Here is a 22324-nt window from a genome sequence, read left to right as displayed (position 1 = left end):
TAACGACATAATGTATTCGTTATCTGCACACCGACGTACGCGGATAATAACAGCGAGAGCTAATGCTAGCAAATTTGTGTGTTGCGCCGGGCCACACAGTTTGAAATTAGATTCTGAATGAATTAGACGCGCAAAAAGTTCCCTCTCGAGAGCGCGTAATTATTTTCATTAGTTCAAATCCATCAATCAAAACTTAAAAACTGTCTTGTGTAGATTACACTTTTGTATTTGTGAAAGGGTAAACGCGCAGTTGAAAAGGAAAATGATTGAGATTAAAAAAATACATTCATTGATATGCGCTGTTGCCTTAACGGTCAGCGTTTTATTTGCTACTTGCGTAGCGAAGCCCGCTGCAGAGACAAAGCCCGAGATTGATGACGCCACAATTGATAACACCATTCCAGCGAATCCCAATGTTGAGTATTTGAGGGCCTATGCGACCCAAATGCTCAGTTATATGAATCGCAGCGTGGCGCCCTGTGATGATTTTTACGAGTACGCGTGTGGCAACTGGAAGAATGTGAAGCAGGAGCGACAGTCCCAGCACAAGCGTAGTAATCTTCTGGACATTGTTTATACGCTGGCCGATGTGGCCGAGGAGCTGCTGTTGGCGAACACAACGCTGGCCGAGGATCTAGGCTATGGGGCTGAGCTGAGAATTACACAACAATTCTATAACGCATGCCTTAACGCTGAGCTGTATCCGCTGCCAGCGGCCGACCCCGCTTATCTGGCGCTTATCAAGTCTGTTGGTGGCTTTCCCGCAGTCGAGGGCGAATCTTGGCTGGCTTCAAATTTCAGCTGGTTCAACATGAGCTCCCACTTGACCAACTATGGCGCCCAAGGGCTCATCTATGAAAAACACCTGCAGCAATATCCGTTCATGCCATACTTCAAGCTGCCCGAGTTGGGCTTCGACTACATTGTGCACAGCGACAACATCGCCACCAATGACACCAAAGGCTACAAGCTGAATGAGAAGCGCATGCGAGGCTATCTGGAGGCTTACGGCCTGCCTGAAGAGAAGATTGTCGAAGTCATTGCCGGTATCTTTGCCTTCTGGCGTGAGATTCTGAAGATCGCAGATCGCTTCGAGGAGGATTCGGATAAGTGTGATCTGCTGACGGATGAATTTGTCACAGAGCCATTTCCTCAATGGAAGCAATACTATGAGATTTCTTGGAACAACCTACGTTTTGACCCGTATCCAGCTGAGCGCTACTGTGACTTTTTCTACTACGAGCTGGACAAGGTGTGCGCCAAGCACAAAGTGGCCGCCGCCAACTATATGGCCATGAAGTTGCTTTACACCATGGACGCCAAATTGAAGGCTGCCAAATATCAGCGGGATCACTGCATACTCACGATCCAATACTCGATGCCCTATCTGCTGGACAAGCTTTACTTTGTGGTTCGTATTGTCTCAACTCCATTGTATCCATTTTAATAGCTTTCCTGTTTGCTTAGAAATATTTCACGGAGGAGGCAAGTGCAGAGGTTGCCAACATCATTTCGGAGCTGCGCAAGAGTCATCTCACGTTGCTTGATAATGCCAATTGGTTGGACGCGGAGACGCGTAAGGAGGCGCTGCTGAAGGAGTCAACAATTGTCACTCGCATCGGTGCATTCCAGGATAAAAATCTTTCGGAAAGTCTGATACGTGCAATAAGTAATCTGACTGTTAAACCCGATAACTTTCCGGAAAATAACATAAATTTGAAGCGCTTTAGCACCTATATGAAGCGTTATCTCGGCATACATCATAAGAGCCTGACGAATGACACGAAGCCGCTGGAACTGCTGGTGGGCATGCAAGTAAATGCCTTCTATTACAACTTGGACAACTCCATTAATGTTATGGCCGGCATACTCCATCCGCCGAGCTACGATCAAGCGTGGCCCAACTCACTGAAGTTTGGAACCATCGGCTACCTGGTGGGCCACGAGTTGACTCATGGCTTTGACACTATTGGGGCCACGTACGACAGCAATGGTACATCACGCTATTGGTGGTCGAAAAAGTCGGGCGAGGTGTTCAACGAGCGTTCCATGTGCTTTGTGGATCATTTCAACAACTATCTTATACCGGAAATCAATCGCAACATCAACGGCAATCAGACAAAGGATGAGAGTATTGCAGACAGTGGAGGTTTGCGTGAATCTATGAGTGCATATCGCAATCACATGAAACAGCTGCAACTGAATGGCGAGAATAATGCCTCATATGTGGATCGGGATGAGCAGATGCCTGGCCTGGATCTGTCGCCGGAGCAATTGTTCTTCCTTGGCTTTGCGCAGCTTTGGTGTGCCGACTATGAGGAGAAGCACTATTGGGAGGAGCTAACCAACGAGCATCCCATGGACAAGTATAGGGTGCTCGGTGCCGTCACCAACAACGAGGACTTTGCGGCAGCATACCATTGCGAGCGTGGCAGTCCAATGCATCCGATAGCGAACAAATGCCGCGTCTGGTAACGACGTAATTCGGAGCTGATAAGCAAGAGGAACAATCCATGAAATAATTGATTAAGACGCGTTTGTTTCACATAAATGTAAACACAAGGCATGCCACATAAAATGGGGTTTGTTAATTATATTCATTGGTATTCTGCGGTTTAGTGTTGCACGGGCTCTGATGATTTGTAGGCATTCGGGCCGCTGTAGTTGTCGATCAGCAGCGATTTATAGCGACGCAAGCTCACACTGAGTCCGTCATCACGCTCTCCGGCAGAGAGTATAATAACACGTGCAATAACCAAATGAGAGGGATTCGTCTGACTGTAGCCGCGTATTACATCAATCTCGTCGCCAACCTCGAGCTGTAGATAGAATTAAGAATAACATAATGCGACAAAAGTTGTTACTGTTGATGATCTTAACTCACCTGCTCGCTCTTTTTCATCAACTTCTTTCCATTTACGCGGATTTTGCTTTCATAGAATTTCTGTTCCACTTTGCTGTAAATATTGAGTTCGTTTTATTGAGCGCAATTTGTTGTATGAAATACTTACTTTCTGGCCATGCCTAGTCCGGATTTTAGTATTAAATCCGCACGCAATGAGTTCACATTGGTCTTAACTACTTTGGAATCACGTTCGTCTTTAAATTCATCATCGTCTTCATCATCCGAGTCAATGTCGTCCGACTTTCGCGATGATTTCTTGTCATATTTATATGAAACTGAACTTGTATGCAGCGATGCTTGTTTGACCACTCTCAGTGCCCCCGTTGCTGTTGTTGCAGTGGTTAAATTAAATAGCGGTAGAGTTAAACATTTCCGTATGCGTACAATTTGCCGTATGTTGCGCAGCATTTTTATGCGGCCTTTTAAAATTACGATAACAATAAAATAATATATAAACGATACATAACCTAAAATTCAACAGCTGTTTTAGCTGTTGGCGTTGCCAACCATCAGATGGATTTGTTTTGTGGCGGTTGGTTTTTTTGCTTTTTGTTTTTGTTCCGTTTCTTTTTGGGTTTCTTGTTTGGATTCGCACAGATCTGATGCTGAGTTAACGGCTGATAATTTGTCAGCTCAGCAGGCAGAAATTCATCGTCTTCGACTGCCACAGCTGTATCTACTTCCATTGGCTCATTAGCTGCCAACGTTATTATTTCATCGTCTTCTTCCTGTTTCGTATTTTTGACTACCGGTATTTCTGTTTTATTTGCACTTTTCTTGCCAAGCTTGCTAAGTGCTATGCTTAACTGCTCCGCCTCTGTTTGCGCATCCAATTGGCTAATCCTTAATACGGCTCCATCACTTGCACACGATATGTAATCACCACTCCATTCCTTTTCCTTTGTTGGAGCTGCCTTTGCCACTTGTGGTTCATTTTCTGTATTTATAAGAACTTGTTCTATCGCCGTGCGTTTCTTTTCACTTTTTCTTGACGAAGGCTTTACGATTTTTTTGACCACAGGTTTTCTTCGGACTTCCACCCACTTGGCCAATTTGGAGCTTATACTGTTTAAGTCTATCGGTAATACTAGCGCTAACGCTCGTACTCCAAATATCTCATGTGTGAGATCCTCCAATTTGGGTTGCGCATAGATGGGAGCTGTTGGAGCTTTGACACTAGCTGTGGTTGCAATAAGACGCACTAGGTGGGAAGGCCTTAAGCTGAGAGAAATGAAAACGCAGGAGAACCGTCGTCCATTAATAGCCCGTAGTGAGCTTTCCAAGCCCAGGTGTATGTGATGCTGGGTCACAAATTCTTGTTGTGTATGCTCACTTTCATTTAAAGCAGATTTTAATATGTGTTGCAGTTCCAGCAACTCGCTTTCGGGCAGCACGGGACTGGAACGAATTAGTTAGCTTAGTTTGGTGACTTTGAATGCGAAATTACAATTGACTTACCTGTGCTGTTTATATGGATTGGCCAATAGAGTGCGCAGCTTGGGCAGCACATTCTTCTTAGCTTTGCCTTCTTTCTGTTTAATTTCTGCCAGACTCATTGCAGTTCAAACTGAATAAAATATGTTTGGTCCACGCGAGTGACATTTGTATAAATGTGCTAAATTTGACCAAAATACCACGATTATCGATCAAGTTTCCAGTAGCAGTGATGTAAAGTAATGAAATGTCTCTAATCAGCTGTTTCCCACACGTGCCGCTGTGTTTATAAACTTATTTAAAAAAGAAAACAATGAAGCCAAAACCGCAAAAAAATCAGGGAAAATTTAATAAAAAGCCTGCAAGGGCTGGTCAAAAACTGAAGCCCAACTTCAAGAAAAAACAACAGAAATCGGTATGTAAAAAACACTGTATAGCTACAAGTCGGCAAGGCGTATACATTTTGCATTGTTTATTAGGACAACAAACCAAATAAGCCTGAAATACGAAATATGATACGGAAGCAAAAGGCTGCTGCAGCGCAGGCGGAACGTGAAAAGATCAAGGCCGAGAAGGAGGCACGCATCAAGGCGTACAAAAAGCAGCGCCTGGAGAAGACCAAAGTCATCAGCAAGCGCACACAGCGTGGCCAGCCCCTGATGAAGGATCGTATGCAGCTGCTGCTCAAGCAAATCGAGGAAATGAAGAGACGCCAATGATAAGGGCACTCAGGTAACTCAATCACAATATCAAAATAGCTTTTTGTATGACGGAAAGAGCGCCACATTTTAAAGTTTCCGCGCACGCTTCAAATTAAATTTAATGCAACCTGCAATAAATTTTCACGCCCTTCGCTTCCGGCCGTACGCAACCCTTTGATTACGTACTTCTTCCAGCTGCCAGCATATAGCATATATACATATAACACACTCATATGCAAATTTTCTGCTCGGCAAATTGGTTTTTGGCAAAACATTTTTAACGCCTTATCAACTGGCATTTGTATCCTGTTGCCGTGCCAACCCCATTTGATAAGCGCGTGGGCGCTTTCCCTCAACTAATTCCCACTCGAATTCAATGGGAAGGTCGACAAACAAAGCAATTTGTTGCCATCCATGCATCTATTGAATTTTTGACTTTCTACTGTCTGCCATTGCTGCTGCTACTCCTGTCTGATATATTTTACATAATAATAAAAATAAATTTTTACGCGCATCTCTCGCTATCAATGTGGGATTGTTGCTACTTTATACCTATTGTAGTTGATTCGGGTAGGGAATTTCGCTCTGACAGCTAGAAGAAAAAATCTTGAATAGCACACATATGTTTAAAGTTGGTGTCTTAAGTATTATGGAGATTTTCGAATATATTAACAAATTTCTAGTAATTGTAGAATATGCGAAGGATAAGATTATTGGGTATAGTAGAAAATATTGAGAAATATGTTCTAGTCATATATATTATATATGGTAAAATCATTTGAATATATCTATCTGAAATTGTATCTACATATGTATGTATCTATAAACAGAATATCTATAAGTTAGTGTTAGTGTACCTAATTTTAGGTAATATAATTTTTCATTTCAGGCAACTCTAGAAATATTATCTCATTTACCTCGCATAGGGTATCTGCAAGCCCAATACTTTCCATTCGCTTTATTTTTTGTTTGTTTTTAAGTTTCGTTAAGTGCGTGAAAAATCAAATAATCGTTCAACATGGCAATAAATGCCATTGTTTTTCCTTTTCCATGGCCCCCTTCAAGCTAAGCCACCCGCCTGGACTGCGTGTCCTGCCTGTCCGGGCCTGGCTTGGCTTTGGGACTATAACAACCAGCATGTGGTCTCATATCCGCCATTGGCCAAAGCAAACAGAAACGTATTTTCCACTCTTGGCACATTGGATATTGCAAAACTATTGCGTTAACGCTTTGCGCGACATCAGGGCTCAGCGTTGACACGAAAATCGCACTAAATCAAAAATTATACTTTATACAAATAAAAAAAGGAAAAAAAAAGAGGACGCCGCTTTCTCACTCTCTCTATAACGCCGGAAGCTTCGCGCTAGCCCCTGTGGCCATAAATCTCATATAGTCAAATATTGAATTACGCAGGATGTAGCACCAGAAGAAAGGGTTCTCATGCAGTTGTACATACATATAAATATATATATGTATGTACATATTCAATTTTGTGGGTCAAAAGGATTCTCGTGCATATGTGTGCCTCTCTCTCTCCCTCTCTGCCTGGACGCCCAACCCTCCCCTCTTCTGCGTGACATTTTGCTTGGGTTCGCTTTGTCTCGTTTATTTAATATAAAATCTGAAGTTATGAGCACTTCGACAGGGGCCGTAACATCGTTTATATGTCGATAATGAATAGTTATGGCTATTTAACGCAAGCCGAACCAAATGCCGAGGGGCAAAGTGGCATCAGTGCCTGATTCCACGCATTTGAGCACTTAAAATCTTTTATTTACGTCGCTTATAATGCAATTTATGCATGTTTATATTAGTCTATTCCAATGAATAGACATACCCTATGCTTGCTCAATGGGTCAAAGCACGCATTGCTCTCCGATTGGTACATTTTGTTTCGGGGTTCAAAATTCATTGCAAACTGATAAGAGATTCTCGAAGGCCACTAGACACTCTCGCATTTAGCAATTTCGCATTGACTTCAAACTGTGACGCTACATTTTGTTTGATTATTTTGAATATTCAAAATGAAATTATTCATGTTTCAGTGGTATTTTCTTGTTGCCTTATACATCCGGGGAATTTCGAGAGCACTGATGCGCGATGCCAAGTATATTGCCCTCAATTAACAGTAGCCATTATATTAATGAAAACATAATAATAATTTATATATCCTCATGAAATTATCTTTTTTTAATCAAAGTATAAAAATGTTTTATATGATTTTATCAAATTTTCTTTACCTTTACAGATATCCCATCCCATCAAGCTTAATATTTTTGAAATACACATATGCATAGAAATAAGTTATATATAAATTAGTGGTTTTCAAATAATATTAATTTTGTAATAGATAATAATAAAGTATAGAAATAAATATAATTATATTGATTACTAATATTTTTACCGTCGAATTGTACAGAAAAGCAATAATTTCAATAGTTAGTTATAATGAAGCAAGTTAATCAATGATATAATTTTCTGTATTTCTTATTGTAGATTTTTACAATGACCCATTGCTCATTGTAACAATGTTCGATAACAATTTTGTTAATCTTATCAAACATTGGGCTTGGGCGTTCGTTAACCGAGGGTCCACTGTATATGTAAATTGTGTCAAGCCTAAATTTGAATTTTTTTTTATCACATCTCATACATACATACAATATAAAATATTGTAGGTATATAAAAACTTAAAGAGTTATTTCACACATTTTTTTTCGCTTCTAATGCAATTGATGCATGATAGTAAAGATTCTAAAATGTAATTAGAGCACTTCACAACGTATTTAAGAATATCAATGCGAATTATAAGAAACAGTCTTTCAAGCTATTTCAACTAAGCTAAACTAATATCAAAATGAAACTCTGGCTCAGGTTGGAAGGTATTTTTCTTGTTGTCCTCGCCTTAAGCATCCGGGATAATTTGGCGGCGCCGCGACCATTTATTAATTTACACGTACCACTCTTTACAATCGATGTTGGTGGTATAAGTAAGTTACAATATTTCTGAAATATTTTCAATATGCTTAGTTTGCACTCAATTCTTCCTTGCAGAAATAAGCACTGCCTAATCTTGGGATTGCCAATAAATTAGATATATAGAATTTTTTTAAATCAAGCATTTGTAAATGAATGAAGTGTGTTGGATTCCAAAAAGGGATTGTATTCCATTAAAATGTTCTCTTTTTGTTTTAAATCGACTCGGTTCGTCGCCCAGATCAAGTATTTATGGTGTTTACCAAATCCAGTATACGCTGAATTTTTAATGGGCTTTTTTTAATTAATGATCCTTAACAGGGTCCATGACATCGTTTATCAGTCGATAATGAATACTTATTGCTATTTAACTGAAGTCGAGGGGAACACTGAATGACGAAACAACTTAAATAGCTATTTTCACACATTTATAATGCAATTTAAGCATGAGAATAGTTTATAAAATTAGACAATTTCACAACGTATTCAAGTATATCGCTTCGCTGCATAAGAAACAGTCTTTCAAGCGATTTGAAACTGACACAATTTCAGCTCTCAACAAATATTGAAAATGATATTCTTCAAGTTGGAACCTTATTTTCTTGTATTCCTCGTTGTATGCAATGTTGATGTATTGGTGAAGAATCAACGCCTTTTAGATGTAAACGTAGATATCGCAACAATCAACAATGGTGGCGTGCGTAAGTAATCATTCATCGCAAATAGTTTTCATAGGTTTCTTTTATATATAAATTTTCATTGCAGACATAGGCTAAGTTTGAAATTGTAAATAAATTATATGCTTGCCGATTGTATAAAATGAAGATTCTGTAAGTAAATAAAGATATTGAAATGCTTTTTTCCATTGTCTATTAAAAAATCTTGAGGTATGGGCCGCAATTCCGTTAATCAATTGATAATGAATACTTATTACTACTTAACAAGGGTCCAGGTTAATACTGAGTGACGAAACAACTTAAATAGTTATTTTCACACATTTATAATGTAATTAAAGCATGAGAATAGATTATGAAATTAGACAATTTTACAACTTATTTAGGTATATCGCCTCGCTGTATAAGAAATAGTCTTTCGAACGATTTGAAACTGCGACAATTTCAGCTCTCAACTAATATTCAAAATGAAATTCTTCGAGTTGGCATCTAATTTTCTTGTATTCCTCGTTTTATTCAACGTTGATGTATTGAACGAGAATCAACGCGTTTTAAATGTAAACATAGCAGGCCTAACAGTCAACAATGATGGTCTACGTAAGCTATAATTCATAGCAAATAATAAATTTCAACATTTAATTTTTCTTTGCAGACGTGGGCTAAGGCTAAGCTTGAGATTGTAATTAAATTTGATGCACGGAATTATATAAAACCAAGTTTCTATAAATAAATAAATAATTGCAAAATCTGTCATGACCTGTTCTTTTTTATTATTAAAAAAAAACTAGCCCTTCATCAGAGGCCGTAACATCGTTTATAAGTCGATAATGAATACTTATTGCTATTTTACTGAAGTTTTTTTTCGCTTATAATACAAGTTATGTACGATAATTAGTCAATTTGACAACGCATTTAAGACGATCGCTTTGTTGATTGAGAAATAGTCGCTCGAGAGATTTCGATCTGTAACAATTTCAGCTCCCAACTGATATTCAAAATGATGTTCTTCAAGCTGGCATCTCATTTTCTTGTACTTCTTACTTTACGAAATGCTGATGTATTGGCAGAGCAGAATCGCTTTTTACATATAAATGTACCAGACGCAACAATCCACAATGGTGGCATATGTAAGCTATAATTTATTGAAATAATTTTCATAGATTTCTTTTATATATAATTTTTCTTTGCAGACATAGATTGGGATCGTAAATAAATTAGATGCTTGCCGACTGTATAAAAAGAAGCTTCTATAAGTAAATTAAGATATTGCAATGTGAAATTTTGCGAGGCTTGCTTTTTTTTCATTGTCTACTAGAAAATCTTGAGATATGGGCCGTAACACCGTTTAACGGTTGATAATGAATACTTATTGCTATTTAAGAAGGGTCCAGGGGAATACTGAGAGACGAAACAGCTCTAATAAATATTTTCACACATTTAAGCATGATAATTAGGTAATAAGACAATTTCTTAACATATTGAAGAATAACGCATCGAAGTATAAGAAACAGTCTTTCAAGCGATTTGAAACTGTGACAACTTCAGCTCTTAGCTAATTAAAATGAAATTCTTCAAGTTGAAGCCCCATTTTCTCATATTCCTTGCTTTACGCAACACTGAAATAGTAGTAAGCCAATTTCGCTTTTTAGATTTAACCGTACCCATCTTTACAGTCAACGTCGGTGGTATACGTAAGTTCATTTATTAAGAATAATTTACATATGTTTTTCTTACATTTCAGTTTTTCTTTCAGACGTAGGCTAAGCTAATAAGTTATTTGCATGGAATTGTAAAAAACTAGGCTTCGATAATAAAATATATAGTTTTTCTATGTAACATTATGTCAGGTCATATTTTTTCTCATTATTTATTAAGGAATCTTGAAGTAATAATAAAAAATAGTAGTTGTTGATCTTTGGAGCAAGCCGAGGGAAATACTAACAGCCGAAACAGCTCTAATATATTTTTTTTCACACATTTTTACGCCCATAATGCAATTTAAGTATAGCATACTAGCTTAAAGGTTCTAAACTGTATTTAAAAATATCGGTTCGTTGCATTAGATAGTCTTTGAAGCGATTTCTAATTGTGACAACGTCAGCTCTCAAGTGATTTTAAAATGAAATTCTTCAAGTCAAAATCTGCTTTGCTTCTCTTATTTGTCTTATGCGTCGGCGCTGTTTCACCAGAGCCGCGTCCCTTTTTTGATTTAAGCTTTCCACTCTTCACACTCGACATTGGTGGTATAAGTAAGTTTTAATTCATCATAAATAATTTTCATGTTTTTCTTACATTTAGTTTTTGCTTGCAGCAATCAACCGAAAATCAAAAGTTCAACCTTTTCAATAAATTTGATTTATGGAATTGTATATCAAGTTTTTATTGAGGAATGAAGAATGTGGGATCAAATTTCTTCTTTCCGTTATTTAATAATCATATTTTAGGTTCTTCTCAAGCTGCTGTAATATCGTTAATAAATCGATAATGAATAATTATTGCTATTTACCGCAAGTTGAGGGGAATACTAAGAGGCGAAAAGTCTTTAATAGTTGTTTTTAGCTTATAATACAATTTATATATGCTAATTAAGTAATTGGACAATTTCACAGCGTATTAAAGAATATCTCTTCGATGCAAAAGTAATAGTCTTTCAAGCGACTTCTAATTGCGACAACGTCAGCTCTCAACTGATTTTAAAATGAAATTCTTCAAGTCAAAATCTGCTTTGCTTCTATTCTTTGTTTTATGCATCGGTGCTGTTTCACCAGAGCCGCGTCCATTTCTTGATTTCAGCTTTCCAGTTCTTTCAGTCGACGTTGGTGGTATAAGTAAGTTATAATTGATAATAAATAATGTTTATGTTTTTCTTACATTTAGCTTTTTCTTGCAGAAGTCACTCAAAAAAAGCCAGCTGCACCTTCTCAATAAATTCGATTTATGGAATTATATGAAAACTAGTTTTTATTAAGGAATGCAGAATGTTGGATCAAATTTCCTTGTAATATTTTGCTTCTCTCAGTTAGCTAATAAGCAAATTTATATTCAAGGCTCTTCAGCGGCATCCGTATCGTTTATAAGTCGATAATGAACAGTTATTGCTTTTACAGCAACTAATTTTCAAAATGAAATTCTTGATTTATGTGCCAGTCTCTACTAAGGGACTCGGTTGATTTAGGGACTCAGGACTTGTTTTCTTTCTATTTATTAATTCAAAATCTTAAGCTACAACAGAGGGCGCAACATTGCTAATATATCGATATTGAAGAGTTATATACTATAGGAATGCCCAGTGTTTGTGCTATCGTGTTTGATGTTGATCTTTGCGTTGAGAATACCCGCTGGCTTTCACATTGGGTTTTTTGTCTTGCCTTGGGAATTACTTTGCCTTGGGGAATTACTTTCGCTTTCTTGCTGAACGTTAATTCCAAGCTGATAACAGAGATTAGAATAAATAGGTCGTCGCATTGCTGATTAATTTGAAGTCTTCCAGGTGAGCTCAAGCTGTGACAGCTTCATCTGCCCGCAAACTCCCTATATATTTGCTAAAACATTCTTACCTATACTCGATATGAAATACTTTAAGTTTCAGTGGCTTTTTATTGTTGGCATCTTTTTGTGCCTCAGCGATGTTTTGGCAGCACCAAAGCGCAAAGTAAAGCCCCGCTTCAAACTGCCAAAAATAAATATAAATATACATCACAATAGTAAGTTATAATAATGAAGTTAAATATTTATCGAAAAATTGTTCACAAAATTTTCTTGGTCATTGCAGATATTCACATTGGCTAAGCTGCAGTTTGTTTGTTTTGTATTTATATGTATTCAAATAAAGTTGTTAAGTGTATATAAATGTTTATTCAATTTTAAATTTTTAGAGAACATTAGCTGCTTGTTTACTTCAACGCTTCAAAGCTTGCAAACTCTGCAAGGCTAAATCCACGCTGATAATAGAGATTCGGAAAGGTCATCGCAATTAAATTTTCCACTGATATATATAAGTATATACATAAGTATTGGGTAGTCTAAAAAGTCTTTTCGTATTTGTAATGAAACTTCAAATCATATTTTTAAATATTTATAATAAACTTTATTAAATCAAATATGCACCATTTTGGTCGACCACCTTTTGCCATTTTTCCACTAGAGACATAATTCCATTCGTGTAAAACTTTCGTGGTTTCTCTTTGAAAAACTGCTTCAAGTGATTTTCACAGGCTTCTCTTGAAGCCAACTTTACTCCGTTAAGGGAGTTCTGCATTGACCGAAATAAATGGTAGTCCGAAGGTGCAAGGTCAGGGCTATATGGTGGATGCATTAAAACTTCCCAGCCAAGCTCTCTCAGTGTTTGCCGGGTCATCAAAGATGTGTGTGGTCTGGCGTTGTCCTGATGGAATACGATGCCCTTTCTGTTGATCAGTTCTGGCCGTTTTTTTCGATTGCTTGCTTCAATCTCATCAGTTGTCCACAGTAAAGTGTCGAATCAATCGTTTGACCAGGCTGAAGCAGCTCATAGTGGATTATTCCTTTCCAATCCCACCAAACACACAGCATTACCTTTCGAGCCGTCAATCCTGGCTTTGCGACCATTTGTTGAGCTTCACCACTCTTGCACCATGATCTTTTTCGCACATTATTGTCGTATTTGATCCATTTTTCGTCTCCTGTTACCATTCTCTTCAGAAATGGTTCGATTTCATTTCGTTTCAGCAAAGAATCGCAAATGTTAATTCTGTCCAATAAATTTTTCACAGACAATTCATGTGGTATCCATACATCGAGCTTTTTTTTTGTAGCCAGCCTTTTCTAAATGGTTCAGAACCGTTTGATGATGAATGTTTAGTTCATTTGCGATGTCATGGCTGCTTATGTGACGGTCTTGGTCAATCCTTTCCATAATTTCATCGACTTTTTCAAAGATTGGTCGACCAGAGCGAGGTGCATCTTTCACATCGAAATTTCCTGAACGGAAGCGTGCGAACCATTGTTGTGCTACACGAACTGATAGAGCATCGTCACCGTAAACATCACAAATTTCATTAGTGGCTTGCGTGGCATTCTTCCCTTTTTTATACAAAAATTTCAAAATATAGCGAATTTCTTCTTTATTTTCACTCATTTTTGAACAGCTGTAACTTTTTTCAAATTCTTTGAATTACATTTTTTTTTTTTGGCAATCGAAGCTTAAAGTGCTACCAATCGAACACCACAATGTGTACACAATGTGATTGGTAGCACTGGAGATATACGACGCCAACGACATCTATTGGCAAAATACGAAAAAACTTTTTAGACTACCCAATATATTTATATGTGATCTGTAATTATTTAAGAATGCCGCATCACTGAATTAGAAGTCTCTTGTGAATTCGAACTGTGAAATGAAATATTTTCAGAGTTAGTGGCTTTTTGAACTCATTCACGTTTTGACCGTCAGTCTGTCCGTATTCACGCAATCTCCGATTTATAGTGCTAAAACTTTCCCAATCCGTCCACTTGGCAAATTGGAAGATGAGTTTTCCGATATAACTGAAATCACATTAGTTGAAGAGCTAGAAAGCTGAATCAAGAACAACAAGCTATGGTGGATATATGACTTTTCAACCATCCAACCATCCCTTTTTGACCATCCGTGGAAAACCGTAGGAGTTTATATCTCCTACAATTTTAAGAGCTAGAAGCTTCAAATTATAATATATGAATAGTTAAGTTTCTGGTAACCTCCTACATCGATGGCCCAAAACTAATTGTTAAGCCTCTTTAGGGGAGTGGCATATCGAAAAAGACCCTGTAATTTTCACATTTTTTTTAGCGTGAGCATAATATTGCAATTTGGTTACCGTTAGCTCGTTCTAAGAACTGTCCAAAAATGTAGAGACCTCATTTTTTGCTAGTATTTAGAACGTCACGTATTTCGTCGACATTTTCTACAGTATTTGAGCTAGAAACTTAAAACTTAGCTACTAAATTGCTAATGGGATGTAAATGAGTATTCTGCAATTGGTAACGCCCGATTGCAACGTCTCGCAGATATTTCTGCAGCACCAATGCCCAAAAAAATCCATCGACATAGCCCGAAGCATCAAGCCCCGCAGCCGCCAAAATAAATATATGTTCATATAAATAAATGTTCATATTCAATTACTATTCAATGAAGATTGAATTAATATATGTATTATAATTTTGTTGTTCTTTTCAGATCTTAAAGTAAAACACTGAGATGCAGCAGTTTATTTCTAATGTAGAATATATTTCAATAATATAATATTCAATTATTCAATAAAAGTTAACTTCACAGCAAAAAGAACAAATATTATTTCGATTTCTGTCAACACATTAGCTCGCACCTGAACCTTCACTTCACTTAAAAGAATAATAACATATTCGAATTAACATATTCTAAGCTAGATTTCAGACTGTTTTCCTTAATGAACACAGAGTCAATGAGCCCAAATATTTGTTGCGTCTAGATATGCTCGGCCCTCAACCCCGGCCATCCACTGAATCGCATGCATATTTTACTGAATCTTACTTTTCGAATCTTGCTAACGACTTGGCAGGCTAATTAAATTCCACCGATTGCAAACACCAATAAACAAGCAGAGAGTTTCGTTTTCATTTTCATGCCCAATTTCGACGAGCGAAAGCGCAGTGCAGATTAAGACAAAGTGAAGAGAATATCATGGATGGAGTTTCCGAGCCCGAATTAACACCCAAATCAGAGAATTTTCGCTTTCGCCGGACCGTGAAATGTTTTTCCAACAATTTGGCAAAACTTTTGCCCTGGCGTTCACATAAATCTACGACGGGGTTTTCTATAGGCTTTCATCGAGCGAACTGAGTATATTGGTTTGAGAATCAAAATGTTAAAAATATGTAATCATCTGCTGTTTAGATTGCAAATAACTCTAGAAAGATATGTCTTCTTCATTTCTTGAATTTTAAGCACTAGTCAACATCTCCAAATTTCTCTTGGGCTTTAGAGCTTGGGAAGTTATTTCCTTTTTATGTTATCTACAGATCAAACATAAATGATATACCTACATTCACTTTTGGGCGAAACAAATCAAATCTTTCACAGTTCGACTTCTCTAGCCGTAGAATTGTATACCATCTACCGCATCTACTTACAGACCTATGGAAACATACTTGAACAAATTTTTATACCCTGAACCCATTTTCAATGGGAAATCAGGGTATAATGGTTTTGTTGAAATGTATGTAACAGGGAGAAGGAGGCGTGGTAGACCCCACAAAATATATATATTCTTGATCAGGGCGACGAGCTGAGTTGATTTGGCCCTGTCCGTCTGTCTGTCCGTCTGTCCGTCCGTCCGTCTGTCCGTCTGTCCGTCTGTCCGTATGTATGAACGCGTCGATTTCAGAAGATATAAGAGCTAGAGACTTCAAATTTTTTTAAATGTTCGTAATTACAGCGCGCATATCAAGTTTATCATTAAAAATCGATAACTCATCCCGATCTTTTTTTATCGATAAAAAACCTTATCGAAAACCAGTTGTAAAATTATATCTTCTACACCTTTATTGCTAGAGTCTCCAAATTTTTAATATATGCCTATATGCAATTTATACAATTTCGGTTTTTGTTAAAATTTACCCCCCACCCTTAAATTCACCCCCTCACCCTCACTTTTGTAAAAAGCGTATTTCAAATACTAGAGACTTGTGCTTTGGCAATTACATGCATATCCATGTCATAATCATTATCTGAAAGTTTCATGAAGATCGTACGTCCACAAAAAAGTTATTAAGCAATTAAGTTCTCATAGTAAGCGCTCACTGCCGCCCATGCGTGTTTATGCTTGTGTGTGTATATGTATGTAATTGTTTGTGTATGTGTGTGTATGTGTGCATGTATGTGTGTGTATGTGTATGTATGCCTGTGTGTGTGCGTGCGTGCGTGTGTGTGTGTGTGTGTGTGTGCGTGTTTCTTGTGTAAGCTGAAAGACGCGAAAAATTATTGAAGTAGCTATTACTCCAAGGGTTCAGGGGATCTCGTAGTCGAGTAGTCTCGACTAGAGCTTTCTTACTTGTTTTATATTTAGCTTTTGCCCGTGAGCAGGTATTACAAAGTCAGTTACGCTCGGTTGCAATTGGCTCTCTTTGTTTTTTGTTTTTTTTTTTGGGTAAGGGTATGGCCTCTTATCTGGCTAAAATATTAACGGTTTAAGCTTAATTACAAATGGCGACGATGCTGGCTCACAAATTAACTGCTGGTCGCAACTGTACCCGGGGGTGAAAGTGGGCGGAGACTGGCTTGGGCGCCAGCTAGTCAGCCGGCCAAGCAGCCAAGTCAGCGAGCCATTAGGGTAATTATTTACAACAATTTCAAATTTTACACATGAACACACAGAATTACACTAAAAAAAAAAACAATAACAAAATGTTTTTGCATGCGACATAAATAACAAAAGTGCGGCACGTAAATCATGGCTGACACTGTGGGCGTGCCACGCCCATAGTTGTTACCAACAATTTGCAACACTCTTTTGGCGAACACGTGACCGTGGCCCTCGACCGGCTGGCCGCATCGCACCGCCCCGCCCCTGAACGGGTGGAATGTGCGCATAAATTTCAATTAAAATTGAAAACCCATGAAAAATACAGTGCTCCAGGCAGCGGAAAAAGCACGCGATTCAAATATCACAGTGCAACACAGATGAACATGTTTCGGTTAGTCGGGACAGTCAGCTTTCAGTTTTAGGTTTTCCATTTTCCGTAACAGGTGCCGGCAGCCATGGCACATATTTCCCTCGTATAATTTAATTAAAAAACAATTTCGCATAATTGCGCAACTGATCAAAGTGCGTCCAGTTCGGCCGAAAGGGTTTTGTCACAATGCGCTTCAAGTATGCGTGGCATGCTCGGTCCAGTTTGGTCAAGTAGATAATTTATGTAAATGATGAGTGTAAGCTGAGCAGTGCTAGAGGACTGGTTGGAGTGTGTTAGGCTGGCAGATACCCTAGGTCTTGAACAAGGTCATTATTTTGTTTTTATGGTTTTTAAGGACTATAGAAGTAGGTTCTTTTGTTAACTATGGAAGCATGAGAAACATGAGAAGAGTTGTAGTTCTACAAAAATATCATCAAAATATTAAATATGAAAATATTAAATAAGAATGATATTTTACCTTATAAATTTATTCGTTCTTGATAACATATATATATATATATATAATATGATATCGTCTACATTGGAATGTTCCCTTTAAAAAAAAAAAAAATGAAAATTTTTAATACTTTTTGAGCAGAACTCATTGAATATTTCTTATTGAACAACTCTGACTTCGGAGGGACTACATTCTGTCAATACAAACTTATAAAATTGCCCATAGTGTCATCCTCTGAGATAAATTTTCTCGTAAGCATCATATCCGCTTACCCCACTTGAATGTACATAGGGTATAATGAGTTAAATGAAATAGTTCCGTTGCTGCAGTGGTTAGATTGTTGAGCATATTTCGCACTTTCACGCAACAGCAGCAGCAGAAGCAGCAGCAGAAGCAGCGGCAGTGGAAGCAACAGCCAAAAGGACTCGTCTGATAGCTATCACCAGCTCTGTACGGATTGTCACAACTATAAGCTGACACTAAAACCATGAAGGCACTTCAACATCCAACAACAAGAACAAGAACAATGTGGATGACTGGTCACGAGGGTTGAACCGATTGCTGCTCTTTAACTTTGCGGGAGTTGGAGTCGTACTCGGAGTCGGACTGGGCTAACAAGCGACGCGTGGCATTTGCTTATTTACAAAAAGTACAGTCTTCACTCTAGTGCTGACAACTGTACCGCTTCTGTCTGTATATGTATGTGTATGTATGTGTGTGAGTGTGTGTGTCAGTGTCATCATTACATAACCTCACATAATTCACTTCCGGCCAACGTAGCGCACGTTCAACTCCCCCTCTGCCCTCTTCGTTTTTCACAGGGATTATGTGTGTGTTTGTAGTTTTTAAAGTCGCATAACTCAAAAATTAAAGTGACCATGGGACAATTTTCAATTTTGGGCATTGTTCATAAATCAAATTGCGTTTACGAGCAGCCGCAGGACATGCTGCATGATGGAGGGTTCAAAGCCGATGCTTTGATGAGTTTATTGAAAAATTGCACAAGATTTTTGGGTGGTTTTTCGTCCTGTAACTTGTCAAACACTGTCAACACTCACGCACTCTCACTCTCATTCTCATTCTCATTCTGTGGCATGTGTGACAGTTATGAGCATTTTCCAATCCAATTTAATCAAAACTTGTTCGTCAAGTGCCAAATGACATTTTCTTTTTTCTCCTCTATTTTTTGGTGTTTTTTCTGCGTTGTTTTTCGCAGCGCAACAAATAAGCGCATTAGGCATTAGGGATTTGCGACATGTGTCCGAAAAAAAAGAAAATATATATAAAATAAAAAACTTGTAAAATGCGCCTCTGATTAGCCTGGTAAAAATTCAATTTTTGAAATTGGCGCCATTTGGCCATAAATCTTGCTGCGCCGTTGCCTTAAGATGTCAGCGGCACTTATTGTGCTTATGGACAAAACATTGTTGCAACTTTATTCAAATGCCAACGGCAACAATGTGAGCCACGAAGCAACAGGAAACAGGAAAAGCAGCAACTGGGATTTGGATCCAATTGGATTTCATTGGCTGGGAACATGCTCTCTCTTTCTCTTTCACTTTCTTCATCTCCCTCTCTTTCTCTGTCTGTGACTTGGCTACAAATTCCTTGCCATGCACAAAGCCCGTGACTTTGATTTATAACGTCGCCTGGCTGCTCCTGATATTCCTTTTCCTACTTTCCTCTCTCCTCTTTTTTATTAATTTCACAAAACCCCGAGACGTTGTCCTTAACCCTTTTGTGTGACTAAGCCAGCAGATTTATGGGCCACATCTTGCCTCCAAGAATTTCCATTGCCCACTTTCGTTTTATCTTAATGAGTTTTGCGTAATTGGCTCGGTTTGTGGCTTTTTTGGTCAGTCTATCGCCTGTTGATTTATCTGTCGTCTATATGATTCTTGAATATCCATTTGTTGAGTGTCGATAGTTAATTGTTGACTGTCGGTCGTCTATAATCGATTATCACTTGTCGAGCTTGGATTATTAAGTATCAAAGTTGGGTAGTTAATGATCGATTCGATTGTTGATTATCATTATTATTTATTTATTTATTTATTGTTGTTCAATTTCTTCTATAGGTTATTGATGGTTTGATCATTGATTGCCTCTACTCTCGTTAAGATTCGATCTTTGTCAATATTGTCTATTGATCATCGATCATCGAATACAATCTCCAATCGATAGACGACAATTAGAATTAGCTGATAAATGTAGCTTAGATATCGACTATCGATAATCGATTAAATGCCGATTGTGTAATATCGATAATCCAGAATATAATGTGACGACTATCCGTACTCCAGTATCGTTTCTATTATTAATTATCGATTGTTAACTGTCGAGACGTGAGTACTGATTCTTGATTCTCAATTAGTAACTCTAACGTATCGATTATTTATTGTCGATTACCATTGTTGATTGTCTTTCTCGTCTATTAAGTGTCGCTTGCTGAGTGTCGAGTGCAACATGACAATAACTTTCAACACGACAATTTCTATGAAATTCAACGACTTCGTAACTAATTAGCGCCAACCATAAAAACAAAGAGCGCATCAAGGGGCGCATCATGAGACCGCAAAACCCCGAACCCGCAGAATGGGAACAGGACGACAGGAAAAGGCAAGGATCAAGGGCTGTTGCACCCTTGGCGGCAGCCAAAAAGCAGTTGCTAATGAAGTTTGACATGATGTGCGTTGACGATGACGGGCAGCTGGGATTGCTCGGGGAGTGCAGAGGGAGAGTAGAGGAGAGAAAGGTTACAGATGAACTTGAAGTTGAATTTGAGTCACTGTTAACATAAAGTGAAAGGCGGCAGCTAAGGGCGGCTCAAATGCTCAACTGTTGAACTTTTGAGGGACATCGTTAAAAGACCATAAAATGCATTAAAATTAAAAACGTGTTCAAATGCTCCACATCAACTTGTTGTTCTGCACTTTTTAATGAGCTCTTAATGAACCAGCACAAAAGTCAAAAAAATTAAATAACTACAAATGAGAAGCACCGGCGTGAACGACTTTATGATGCTCGTTCATGATGTGTATCGTGGATAAAATGGGAGAGAGATTATTATGATAAGTTAAAACTTGATTATTTTTATCAATGTGGTATTTAATAATTGTTTAAAAGTATGATACTTCAATTTGATCGTTTTAGGAAGAGTACTGAAATAGAGCTAGAGTAATAATAGAGCTCTAATACGTCATCTCATATCATCTCAATTGTTAGAAAAGCTGATTGATCGTCTTTCTATTCTATCTCTAAGATTGTAGATTATATCGCCAGAGTAGTTTTTTTTTTCTATAGAAGATGACAAATATAACCAGATCTATTTCTTCTATTAAATGAGACTAGCTCTTGAAGTATAAAAAAAATTCATGGAAAGTATATTTTAATATATATTCGATATATTAAAAAATTGATTTTGTATTCATAGAAAAAGTACAGATATAAATATTAAGCCAAATTTTTAAACCTTTAAAAAGCATCAGATAAAAGCTCAAGTTAACAGTTCTTATATACCTCTCAAAACCAGCACTCAATATACCCTCTTCACCTCTTCGAGCGAGCATGAATATTAAACCAAAATTAAGACGCACGCATTCGTATAATTTGCGTCTCATTTGCTGTGGCGTTTCGCAGCTTAAAAAATCGTAAATAATAAACAAATTTTTAATAAAAAAAAGTTATGGAAAAAAAACGCGCGCATATGCTGCATGTGACTTTTGTTGCTGGCCATAAATTATGTAAATTAAAATGAAAAAAAAAAAAAAATTGTGAGAAAAAATAAACGAAAGCAATGCAAAGTGCGTCGCTCTAATAAGGGTAAATGGTCACACGCAGCAGCGGGTGGGCGTGGCTAACTGCCCTGTGTTTCTGTACTTGTTTTTTTCTGGTGTTTTTCTTTTAGATTTCCATCAAAATAAATGTGGAAAATATGCCCTTTTCTAACACATTTCGTAATTTGTTTTTGTGCTGCTGTAAAATACACTGAAATATGAGGAAAAAATTGCCACATTTTCCCAAATGGATTTTTTATTAGATTTCCCGTTACGTCGTCCACACAGAGGGTTGATCGAATCCGTGGGAATGGGCGTGGCAGGAGGAAGAACGAAAGAAAGAAATCTGTCGCACTAAGCACATAAATTCACTCGACTGATTCAACTAGGCGAATGCGTGCACAGACAAGTCTCTAAGTAAGTTTTTGTAATCACCCAAAGCAAGTGAAGTGCAGGAGAGATGTAGAGGGAGAGGGATAGTAAAAGAGAGAGAGAGAGAGAGAGTGGGAGGGATGAGATAGATCTGTGACTATCCACACATAAATTAAACATCCGAGACATATGCAAAGGCGTAACTCGAAAAGACAACGCAGGTGAAATTTATTGTAGCGAAAAAAACATAAACTTTTTTTTAAGGAAAACTTGTCAAAGGTTACACTGTGCAACAGGAATGTAGATGCTCGCAATATTAAATTGAGTGAAAAAAAAGTTTGAGTTAAATGAAAAATAAA

General features: G+C 37.7%; 4 protein-coding genes across 8 annotated transcripts; 2 read left to right on the top strand and 2 right to left on the bottom strand.

Moving 5' to 3' along the window:
• Nucleotides 1-86: 86 nt before the first annotated feature.
• Nucleotides 87-2596, top strand: LOC6572979 (membrane metallo-endopeptidase-like 1). Its single transcript, XM_001999045.4, has 2 exons — nucleotides 87-1411; nucleotides 1468-2596. Exons 1-2 carry the CDS (start codon nucleotides 263-265, stop codon nucleotides 2473-2475), a joined length of 2157 nt encoding a protein of 718 aa, XP_001999081.1. The 5' UTR covers nucleotides 87-262; the 3' UTR covers nucleotides 2476-2596.
• On the bottom strand, nucleotides 2520-3326 carry LOC6572980 (mitochondrial transcription rescue factor 1). The gene is made up of 3 exons (XM_001999046.4): nucleotides 3012-3326; nucleotides 2885-2957; nucleotides 2520-2819 (listed from the first exon to the last, which is right to left on the bottom strand). Exons 1-3 carry the CDS (start codon nucleotides 3311-3313, stop codon nucleotides 2616-2618), a joined length of 579 nt encoding a protein of 192 aa, XP_001999082.1. The 5' UTR covers nucleotides 3314-3326; the 3' UTR covers nucleotides 2520-2615.
• LOC26527255 lies at nucleotides 3268-4523 on the bottom strand. The gene is made up of 2 exons (XM_015166678.3): nucleotides 4364-4523; nucleotides 3268-4303 (listed from the first exon to the last, which is right to left on the bottom strand). Exons 1-2 carry the CDS (start codon nucleotides 4459-4461, stop codon nucleotides 3415-3417), a joined length of 987 nt encoding a protein of 328 aa, XP_015022164.1. The 5' UTR covers nucleotides 4462-4523; the 3' UTR covers nucleotides 3268-3414.
• Nucleotides 4524-4578: 55 nt separating this feature from the next.
• Nucleotides 4579-12544, top strand: LOC26527482 (thyroid transcription factor 1-associated protein 26). 5 transcript variants are annotated; one of them, XR_006356687.1, is made up of 8 exons: nucleotides 4580-4754; nucleotides 4819-5071; nucleotides 7289-8030; nucleotides 8095-8717; nucleotides 8782-8846; nucleotides 9343-9817; nucleotides 9881-10381; nucleotides 10444-10531. XR_006356687.1 is itself a non-coding variant. In XM_044007486.1 (3 exons), exons 1-2 carry the CDS (start codon nucleotides 4653-4655, stop codon nucleotides 5056-5058), a joined length of 342 nt encoding a protein of 113 aa, XP_043863421.1. In that variant the 5' UTR covers nucleotides 4579-4652; the 3' UTR covers nucleotides 5059-5071; nucleotides 7086-7109. The 5 variants fall into 5 exon arrangements, 2 of the variants coding, with proteins under 2 accessions (XP_043863421.1, XP_043863420.1); XR_004364900.2 differs by lacking the exons at nucleotides 4580-4754; nucleotides 4819-5071; nucleotides 7289-8030; nucleotides 8095-8717; nucleotides 8782-8846 and adding exons at nucleotides 8874-9287; nucleotides 11002-11518; nucleotides 11581-12394; nucleotides 12463-12544 and having other exon boundaries at nucleotides 10444-10939; XR_006356688.1 differs by lacking the exons at nucleotides 7289-8030; nucleotides 8095-8717; nucleotides 8782-8846 and having other exon boundaries at nucleotides 4579-4754.
• Nucleotides 12545-22324: the final 9780 nt, after the last annotated feature.

This window comes from Drosophila mojavensis, unplaced genomic scaffold (genome assembly GCF_018153725.1).
Source record: "Drosophila mojavensis isolate 15081-1352.22 unplaced genomic scaffold, ASM1815372v1 contig_16, whole genome shotgun sequence".
NCBI lineage: Eukaryota > Metazoa > Arthropoda > Insecta > Diptera > Drosophilidae > Drosophila > Drosophila mojavensis.
This window is presented reverse-complemented; position numbering and strand designations above follow the sequence as displayed.

What these genes read in the sequence shown, in the direction of transcription:
- LOC26527255 (XM_015166678.3), bottom strand. Translation starts at nt 4,461, where the DNA reads ATGAGTCTGGCAGAAATTAAACAGAAAGAAGGCAAAGCTAAGAAGAAT. An exon ending in AATCCATATAAACAGCACAG is followed by an intron (nt 4,304 to 4,363) that starts GTAAGTCAATTG and finishes AATTCGTTCCAG; the next exon opens with TCCCGTGCTGCCCGAAAGCG.
- LOC26527482 (XM_044007485.1), top strand. Translation starts at nt 4,653, where the DNA reads ATGAAGCCAAAACCGCAAAAAAATCAGGGAAAATTTAATAAAAAGCCT. An exon ending in AGAAAAAACAACAGAAATCG is followed by an intron (nt 4,755 to 4,818) that starts GTATGTAAAAAA and finishes ATTGTTTATTAG; the next exon opens with GACAACAAACCAAATAAGCC.
- LOC6572980 (XM_001999046.4), bottom strand. Translation starts at nt 3,313, where the DNA reads ATGCTGCGCAACATACGGCAAATTGTACGCATACGGAAATGTTTAACT. An exon ending in GGACTAGGCATGGCCAGAAA is followed by an intron (nt 2,958 to 3,011) that starts GTAAGTATTTCA and finishes CAATATTTACAG; the next exon opens with CAAAGTGGAACAGAAATTCT. An exon ending in TGATGAAAAAGAGCGAGCAG is followed by an intron (nt 2,820 to 2,884) that starts GTGAGTTAAGAT and finishes TTCTATCTACAG; the next exon opens with CTCGAGGTTGGCGACGAGAT.
- LOC6572979 (XM_001999045.4), top strand. Translation starts at nt 263, where the DNA reads ATGATTGAGATTAAAAAAATACATTCATTGATATGCGCTGTTGCCTTA. An exon ending in TGGACAAGCTTTACTTTGTG is followed by an intron (nt 1,412 to 1,467) that starts GTTCGTATTGTC and finishes CTGTTTGCTTAG; the next exon opens with AAATATTTCACGGAGGAGGC.